Source organism: Poecilia latipinna, unplaced genomic scaffold (assembly GCF_001443285.1).
Source record: "Poecilia latipinna isolate Pla-1442-1.1 unplaced genomic scaffold, P_latipinna-1.0 Scaffold16, whole genome shotgun sequence".
NCBI lineage: Eukaryota > Metazoa > Chordata > Actinopteri > Cyprinodontiformes > Poeciliidae > Poecilia > Poecilia latipinna.
Window position 1 is genome coordinate 734,073 of NW_015112632.1, and position 10,122 is coordinate 744,194.

The 10,122-nt window shown below is 39.2% G+C and overlaps 1 protein-coding gene across 6 annotated transcripts in view; it reads left to right on the top strand.

Moving 5' to 3' along the window:
- strbp (spermatid perinuclear RNA binding protein) overlaps positions 1–7,928 on the top strand; it is a 103,867-nt gene extending 95,939 nt beyond the window's left edge. For all 6 annotated transcript variants that reach the window (XM_015034041.1, XM_015034063.1, XM_015034036.1 and 3 more), the window contains one exon: positions 1,651–7,928. In XM_015034041.1, the coding sequence (XP_014889527.1) occupies positions 1,651–1,745 (95 nt within the window). In that variant the 3' untranslated portion in view covers positions 1,746–7,928. The remainder of the gene's footprint in view (positions 1–1,650) is intronic.
- Positions 7,929–10,122: the final 2,194 nt, after the last annotated feature.

Sequence of the window (10,122 nt, forward strand, 5' to 3'; positions counted from 1 at the left end):
ACTTCTGTTTCTTGTGCTGTGAGGTTTGCTTTTTGTATCTGAGGTCAAAGTTCAGAGAACAGAAGAATTTGCTCATGTCTTTTCCATCTTGTTTTAAACACAAGCCTCGAAATATTCAGATTTTCTTTCACTTCCTACTTGAGTTTCCACGTTGCAAAACGGAAGAAATGTTTAATATTAACATAAATATCAGGATGGCAGAGTTTGACTTCAGTTTTTCTCAGGTCTGGATAAGAGTCTGGACTTTCTTCCCTATCTTGATGTCTACATTTTGTGTAGACATCCATTGTTTGGTCTTTCCTTGTGTATTTTCGCCTTTCCTTGCTCTCATACTTCTTTCCTTCATGGCGTCTTTACTTTCTTCCCTACTTCTTTTTCTTTCTTTCCCTCTGTTATTCTGCCCTTGTTTTACCATCATTTCTTCCTTGTGTTTTTTCCTTCTTTCTTTCTTTCTTTTCTACTTATGTCCTCTTTCCATTCTACACTGTTTCTAATTCCTCCTCTGTTATTTTCTTTAGTTTTTTTTCTTGCTTTCTATTCTTGTTTTTGTCCATTCTGTTGTTTTTAATTATACTGTATGAATAGTTGCCTCACTGAATTTGTACTGATTTTCAGTGAGTTTATATAATATGTATTAAACTGTCCTAATAATGAGCACACACGATGGAAGTATTAGAGATTTATTAGGGGGAAAAAAATAAAATACCATAAAAAATACACTTATATAGTATTAATAATTATTGAAACTTGTAAAAATTAAAAATATATATATTTTTTTTAATTTTTTAAAGTTTGTAATAAAGATTCTAGTCAAATACAATCCTATATGAAACTCTAACTACAAAACCTTTACTCAATAAACATTTTTTTACAGGGTTTTGAAAGCATGTAGCATTTTATGGTGAGCAGTTCATCATGTGCTTGTATTCAACCTTTATGAGAACTAATAAAATAAACCCTGCTCCATGTTTCTTTCAGTTGCTCTTCCCATCTTATAATCACAATTTAGAACATTTCAAAAATGGGAATGCACACAACAGGCCAAAAGAGAAAATTTAAAATTCTATCATCTTTTTAATATGATTCCATTCATGAAGTCAACAAAAAGCAAGCATAAACCTGTGAGGATTTACTCGCATCAGCATGCTGAATGCTTAATGTGGCTTACACAGCAGACGCTGTTTAATTCTACTAATAATCACTATTGGGCTGATTTGGGCTGCATGTAGAAACTGGAACGGAGTATCATTTGTGAAGCAACCCTTCACAGATGATACACAAATGTTATATATGTGACAAGACAGAAATATGTTTTTAAGGTCGGTGCAAAACAAAAGGGTTTCATTCTTCCACCTAATTTTCAAGTTTTCTTCTGTGTGGGGTTTTTAATATGCATTTACTGAAGTCAAGAACAAAAATGTCAATTTTTCCTTATTTTTTGGTATGTTATCATTGCAAATGTAGTTAATTGTTTTTTTTTTACAAAATAGAATGCAGAGTAATTTGAAGAATAAATATTAGTCTTTTTTTTGCTAAATAAAATGGCTGAATGAAGAGTCATTAGCTGAAGTACATTAGTCTTTAAGGAAAGTGTTTAGTCTTGCTCTAATCAGCACATCTCCTCTCTGTCTCTGCTCTTCATCACTGCAGGTGGTCTGTTCATTGACAATCCTTTCTACCAGCCGCGTACCATCGCTCCTTTTATCATTCACCTTGGTCCGCAGGATCTCTTCTCTGACTTCTAAAGACAGGAAGCTGTTGGGCGCCACTCATCACACCTTTTTTTCTCTCTCTCTCTCTGCCCACCGGACACCTGGCCGCGTACTCGTCCACCTGTTTGTTTGTCTGTCGGTCTGAGCGAGGTCGCCTCTTCCTCCGTCCGGGCCGACGGAACGATTGGCTCGCAGACCCGGAGCAGTTTTTCGGTTCGGTCAGAGAAACGGTCCTACCTGCTGACAAGAGAGCCGCTGCTTTCCTTTTTCTCTCTCCGGCCAGATTATCCTCCTCAGAGGAGAGCAAAATTCACGCAAAGCAATACTCGGATTTTACGAGAAACGTGCAAGAGTAAGGCTGAACTTTGGTCTTTTTCGTATAGCAATACACCTGAACTCGTCTCTAAGCTACTTGAGAAGATGTGAATGTCCCACGGAGGTTTTACTCAACACAGCATTGCAATAGCTGATTCTGATTGTATATTCAGTGTATGTGTGTGTGTGCGTGCGTGCGTGCGTGCGTGTGTATGTGTGACTATAACATGACTATATACACATATACCTATGGTGTATTTCTATAACGATGTGTTGATGAAAATAGCATTAATATATAATGATGTACTTATGTAAATACTCTATAAAGTCTAATAATTGTTATAAAATATTTTAGAATTATAAAGTGAAATGTAACTGTAATATCACAGCATAGCTTTTCTTCCAGTTTTATATACACTGAGCAATTGAAGCTAGTTCTAGAAAATGCATTATCTTTGGTATTCCTATTAACCCGTGCTAGTAGAATATTAATGCTTCCTACTTTCCTTACTCCTTTTCTCTGTCTTTGATGTCTATCTGAGCCTTTCTGAGCACGCTCTCTGCTGCCTGTGGTGTGTTTACACGGCCCCCGGACAAGAGGCGTGCCCTGCTGTACACACAACTCCAAAAAGAAAAAAAAAAAAAAAACACACACACACACACACACTTTTTGCCTGTCAGAAAGCACATTTTATAGTCTCACTGCTGGCAGGGAACACCGTTGTTATGAGCACTCTTTGTATGTGCGTTTAATGTATGTGTTTGCTCTAATGTCCGCTCTCTTCCCCCTCTGCCATTCATGGACACACACACACCCATCGACCAACAGAACAATCGTGAGCTCCGTCTCGTTCGCCTTATAGGGTCCAAAAGCACACAGCTGGCTCCTCACACACTCCTAAGTTGACATCTTTGCAGCTCTTCCCTGTCGGCTGGCGGCGATGCAGAAAAAGATTAACTGCACATATAGCACAAGCTAACTGGCAGACCTAATTACAGATATAGAAAAGAGGAACTATTCATTGAGAACCGGAGGCAGCGTTTGGCCATTTTTGTGTGCCGTTAACGTTTTGCTGAAGCTTCAATTAAAGATTCAAGTCCAATTCAGTCTGTTCTGAACTTCTGTTGCCTCACGTTAACATGTGGGCATTGAAATAGTGTTTGGTTTTTACTATCAAAACGAAAAATCTGGGAGGAAACTTTAAAAAATTGTTGTGAATTTGGTCTAATTTGCAGATTTTTCTGAGGTTGGGGTTCTGTGGAGTTGTCAGTAGTCAGTATGTGTCTCGGCAGCAGAAACTAACAGTAGACACAGGGAGCGGTTTTTTATTAAACTTTAGGATGTTTCCTCTGCATTACTTTGGCATGATTTAAACAGGTAGGATATGCTCTACATGCTTTTCAGCATAGGTTACATGCATGTGTCACAATGATTTGGCCTTTTGACTTTAGTTGAATCTTGGTCAGGACGTCACTTTGGGAAGTTTGCACGTTTTTACAGCCTCCACTGATAGCCCAAAACTGTATGTTTGGTTCATTGGCAACTCTAACTTAGGTGCATGTGTGCATGTTTGAATGATCTGTTGCTCTCTGTTCTGGCTTTTTCTTGAACTGTTGACTTATGTATGGGATATTTTGCCCCTTACTTGTTGAATGTAAAAGGCGAGGTTTGAGTTCATAAACTATATTCTTTAAATCTGCTGTTAACTTCACTTTCCAGTGAGAATTCCCCATATCCAGCAAATTTTTCTTCCTTAAGTAGTATATTGACTACTAATAACTATTTCACAGAACCCTAATTTGTCATCAAAGCTGTTGTTTTCAGACCCTTTTTTTTGTTTGTTTGTTTTTTTTTAAGTAAAGGCTGCGGCACGGTCCCTGCATATTCAGTTGCGTTTTATTAGTAATTAGTGTCTGAGGGGATTTGAATGAATATCCATTTATAGATCCTGCAGAAGACAAAGTTCAATAAAATCGGACATTATTTTGGTTTTTATTTATTGCTAAGCTGGAATCAGCAAGAGTCTGAGGTCGGCTCCTCTTGGCAAGTTAGAGGCGTAAACGTCTTTCGCAGAGCTCTTCACCCGCATTGTTTCTTCTTTCCATCCTTTAAAAGAAACCAGGTGTCAGTCAGCAAAGGGAAAAATCGAAGGGAATGTGCTTCAGATGGCTTTGATTCTCCTGTTACTCACTCTGAACTGGGCACCGCTTTGATGTGTGGAGCTTAAATTAATCAGGAATGATATCCGAGGAAAAAGTCGATGCGTTTTGAAAGTTAATTTTTTCAAAACAATAAGCCAAGTCCTTATTGTTAAAGCTGGGTTTTTGTAAAGCACATTAATCACGCAGATCCCGACTCCTGAAGAGAAAGCATGATCCGTTGACTAATGATGTTGATTAATTACATAGATAATATTTGAGATAATCGTATCCAAAGGTCTGATTTAGACTGTAGCTCTGCTTTGCTCCTGTGGCGGCTTTACATGCACGCTGTAACACTCGGTTGTGTTAAAACAGACCTTCCCTGTCAACTGAGTTTTTCTGCCTCCTCTCTCTGCCCCTGCACTCTCTCCCCAGATGGCCCTCATTAATAAGGCAGACAGTCATACCTCAGTGAGCAACCTTTTCATTTCCCCTCAGACCGAACAGACACGTAGGAGGAGTCACCCTGACTGCTGACCCCGTCCTCTCGCCGCGCCCGGCTGTACGGCCGCGCGCAGAGGACGGGCAGCTGGGCGAGAGCTCAGACAAACATGGCCGACCTGAAAGTGGCACAGGTGGTCCAGAGGGGGAAGGTTCCAGAACAAGGCGCATCCACAGTCATAGAGGCGTTAATATGCTGCAGAAGGCCGAGGTCCCAATGTGTGTCGCTTGTTAAGAGCGGAGTAATGGTGGAATATGTGGAACAGTCAAACTGGGTTGCAGTCTGCAGGACTGTGCAAAAGCCTCGAGTCATCCATCATTCATTACGTTTTGCCTCCTTGGAGTAAGACTTCTCTTAAGCTTTGTTTTGTCTTGAAGCCATGTCTCATCAGACATGATGAAATTCTTTATTTGGACTTTGGCTGCTTTGTGCACAACAAAGACAAAATTGATCATGGAATAAATAGATCCAAAACCTTAAGGACACTATGTTCTGTCAACACGTAGTTCAGCCAAGACCCAACTTTAAATCTGATCTCTACACAGAGGTTTTCAAACGTTTCATAAGTTTTTCAATTATAATCATTTTCCTAACTGTTTTCAGTGAGAAATACAGGAGGACTTGGAGTAATTTGTTGTGGTGTCAATTTGCAAAAAGACAAAATAAATCCTTAGCAGCAGATTAGTTGAAGGTTGCAGTTTATTTCTTATCAGAAATTTCATATATTAAAGTTTTGAGTTGATAAGTGTAACAGGAAGGATAGCAACAACTCAAATGTATATTTCCTATCAATGAAGTACAGGTGAAATAACAAAATGTCATTAGTTTGTTTTGCTAACAGCCTGTTTAATGATTTTCTAACTTGGAACAATAACATAGTTGAGTTTGATTTGTTGTTTCCAGATGGAGGTTCTAGCTACAGAAGCCAGTAGAACAGGTCAGTCACCACCAACACCTTGTCCTTTTCTTTTGAAATAAAGGTTCACTGATGCTTCTGGGGACTCATGATTAATGAATCTCATTTGCTGTCGGTGCTTATTGGCTGCAAGTCACAGTTAATTTGTTTGTATCTACCTTCCTAATAGGTAGCACAAACAGGAGTACAACTAAAGGTTGCAAAGTGAGCTGGATAGTGTGGTTAGGAAATGAGTGAAATAGCAGCTAAAGTCCAAAGAGGAACTTTGATAGATCTTCAAAATCTGTTGAGCAAGGTCACCTTGAAATGCTACCAGATCGTTTCAAACTTGAGGCAAAAGAAAAAAGCAGTTTTTCAAAGACTTGCATTATCAATATAATAATGAATTAGTCTGTTTTTTCCAGAAATACTATGATATTCTATATTGTGATGTATTAGTGGTTTCCCTCACAAAAAATAAATAAATAAACAAAAGTAAATAGGAATCATGTAAGAAAAATAATATTTTCAATGATCCACATTTAGTTCTGACATTTTTCTTGGCAGGTGTGTGTAATCATGCAACCAACAAAATGACTAATCTCCAGTATTTGAAACAGATTGGGACTCCTCGTGTTAGACAGAGTCGTGTGTGAAGCGCTGGTCCCGTTTCGTCAGCTTGAAGCGATGGTTTTCCAAACATTTGAATCTTCTTTCAACAGATATTCTAAAAAAAAAAAAAAGCACAAATTGCACATGAGCAATATACCTGCACATCGTACTCAGGGCCACCTGACACACACACACACGCACGCACGCATGCACGCAGACATATGCAAACAGACAAACACACCCAAGCACACTTGTAATCAAATGTAAATATGTCAGCTTTTAAAAACCAAGCACACATTACATGATGTGATATCCTCTCTGCTTTGTCAATTGTATATGTGTGTGTGCAGTGTGAGTCACACCTGGTTGAACCTTGTCTGTTCTTGAGGATTTGAGCCATGTTTAGCTGAGAAAACACGTCCCCCCACCTGCGCCGTTTATTATCATGGTGCTTTATGAGGGGATGTCTGTAGCACTGTACATAATAGGTCTCTGCTGGGAGGGGACAGGGAGGAGTTCTGGCTTCCTAACACACAAAAGAGGCTTTAGATGCTGCGAAACGTTTGGTAGTTCAGTTGCCGTGAGGGACTTTTCTTTTAGCTTCTGCTTGGAGCTCATTTATTTGTAATCTTTGGTAAAAACTGTTTATTTTATTCTTTATTTCCTCTAGGACAGGTTTAATCCAGACACCAAAGACTTCCAAAGGCTTTGTTGCGTAAATCTGACCAATCTGCAAGTCTCCTTTGGAGTCATATGCACAGTTTGGAGGTGTGCGCGCGCCACGTTTGATGCGCAAAAAGGCCTGAGCATTGTGCAGTGTGAACCAACGGAGAATCTTAAAACACCTTTTTGTAAGAAAAATCTCCCGTACTTAACCTCTGAAAGCAAGCGGTTTGCTGCATTAAGATAGAAGAAGCATTTTGAAGATCCGTCCGACTCTCCCGTTCTCATGTTCCGATGAATGTAGCAAAGCAAGCTGACTGACTGCTGAACTCATGGTTTACCCCCCCTCCCCCCGAGTGTGTGTAGGTGCATCTGTGTCAGAGGACGATGGCGTGGCCGTTTCACACATATGCACACAATACTGCAGTCCCAATGAGCATGTCGTTGCATACTTTCTGGTCCGCTGATTGTTGAAGCTCCTCCTGATTAAAAACGATCAAAACATTTCTGTTGGGAATGTACACTGTTGCTGTAGTGATTGTCATGTAGAATGTATTTACTCATAGGAAGAGTAAACTTGCTTTTTTTTGTAAAGAAGCATATATACAGAATATATATGGTTGAATACACACACATATATATATATAAATATATATAAACATCTATATATCTTTTGAGCTGCCTGTGTGTGAGGGTTACTTTGGGCGCATCTACCCTGTTAAGATTCATATTTCTTTCCAGATTTGATTTGATTTTGTTGTTTCCATTAATGCCGTTTTGACAAATGTAGTGTCTTACGAGTGTTCAGGTTTTGTTTTTGGGTTTTTGTTGTTTTTTTTCTGTGTAAATATAATTTTTTTTTTTTTTTTTTTTACAAAAAGGGGTTTTAAAAAAGACTGTTTTACGATGCTGCCTATAATTTAACAAAGTGATCTGTTCACAGAATCTATTAATTCATCAAAGTTGTGACACGTGTTGAGGTTGTGGTGGACAGAAGCCGCTGATGATGAAGAATGAGGTTCGTTTGTCACTGTTGCTGACATAAAATATGCTTGACAAACTGAAAATAAACTTGGGAAGTACTGAATCTCTTGTCTTCTGCAGATTTTGTTTGTAAGATATCGTCGTCTTCCTAAACAGTAAGACGGCTGTGCTGTATCAGATTGTCTATATTTGCTTATAATTGTTTAAGCTGATGATTGTGGAACGTTTAGGCATCTGGGAATTGCACCAAAAATAAGCAATACTTGTCCACGATTCTCTTTCCAATAACTTGCCTGATTCCTTACGATTTCCTCATGCGTTTACACACACACACACACACACACACAAAAACGTGTTTGATGTGTTACCTTTACAGCCGTCCCTCGATTTAACTCAAAATTAACATCAACCTGTCAAACTCTTACATTGCACGACATTAAAATATTAGAAGGCAAAGTAATCTTTTAACGCCTGAATTTGAAGAAAATATCGAAACAAATCTCCAGAACAATTAATGTCTTTCTATTTAGCAAAAAAAACAAAACAATTTGATGTAATACTTCTTGGTTTGGTATCTTGTCGGAAGTTATCCAAATGTCCGGGCTCCACTGTTTTGAACTGGAGAATTAGCCGAGGGTCGTTCCAAAGTGTAAAACTGAGGTTACTGTTGTTTGTTTATGTGCCATGTATTTATACACTTTCATTATGGACCCAATGATATTCACCCTCATTGCCAAAGCGACACCCTGACAACGACACCTGACCCTCGCTGTGTCATTATGAGTTAAGGATATGGGCAATAATTGGCACGTCTCTGTGAGAGCTGCAGCAAACGGTGGTTTAGCGATTCGATCCGTCAGTCTTCTTCAGCGCAGAGCTGCTGATGGGAGAGTCTCCGGTGACATCTCCAGCATTCAACACCATCAGCACACAGCCACAGCTGCCAATCACCCTGCCATGTGCGCGCACCTGTGCGTGTCGTTTTTTTTTTTTTAGTTTTTTTTTTTAAGAGAAGCAACAACGGAGAGGATGAAGGTACAGGATTTTGTGTGAGGGGAAAGGAAACAAGATGGAAGGGAGGAAACCTGAGCTCACCAGATGATGACACGCAGCCTGTCAGATGAAACCCTGCTCAGTGCGGGAGATTGGGTCAAATGGGGCAAACTTGTGGGAGGATTATCTATTTAAAGGTGTCAAGTCATGCCTTTAAGTGTTGCTTCTTATTGTCTGCTTGTCTCCTAGGTGCTGCAAAATGTGGGATTCAAGCTGTGGGTAAAAATGAGCAGGAGAATACCGACTTCTGGAAACGGCTTTCGTCAGGCTTGGAGAAATATGATAATTACCAAAAAATAAATAAATTCTAAAGCAAGACATATTACAATAGATTTTTTTAAATCTTTTCTCACAAGCCGACTGTAGCTTCTTCCTACTCAGGTTACGCTCTCTAATCTCCCAGTTATGCACACTAATGTGGGAAGCTAATCAGACACCGTATACTGGAGGCATCTGCTCCTCTCTGGAGCGTCCCGGGCTGCAGGGCTATAAATGACCGTGGACTACTGACAACTTTTTTAGAGACGGCCTGGATTGTGTTTCAGCCAGAGACAAGAATCCCTGGGGAGGTCGTAAATCACATTGCAAAGACGTGACTCGCCCCTAACCCGTCACCTGACATCAGATCTTGTTTACGTCTTTTATCAAGGCTCACAAAGGATAAAGATGAACTAATATCCAAAAATATAGCAGTGAGCAAGCGCTGGGAACATGGGATCATTTATTTATTGGTTGTATGACTGAAGGTTTTTATTATCATATTTTAACTCCATCAGTTAAATAGGATATGCATTTGGATGTTCCTTCACACCTGCACCTAATTTCCCATTGCTGCACCTGCTGCTTGTCTCTCTTTCCAAACCAAGTTTTCTAAAATGTCCTTGATGCTTCTTGTTTCCTTTTCTGTGTGCACTCTGGTAAATTCAAGTAAAATTCAAGCACTTTTCAAGCATTTTCAAGGTAAGTTTGCAAACTTTTCTAGCACCATGCTTTGGAGATAAAGATAATGCAAATGAACTGAAAAATAAAAAAACGTTTCAATTCACTATTCTATGACATTATTTATTAATTTTGTTAATTTTGGTGGTAGTATTCTACATTTTACAGCGGAGAAAATGTAAAACTTTGTTTTGAGATGCCCGACCTGATTGGACCAAGAATAAAACTAACCAATTTAACAACAAATGCCCCAATTTCAATAACTTTAACTAGAGGTGTGCCGATCGATCGGTCACCGATCATAA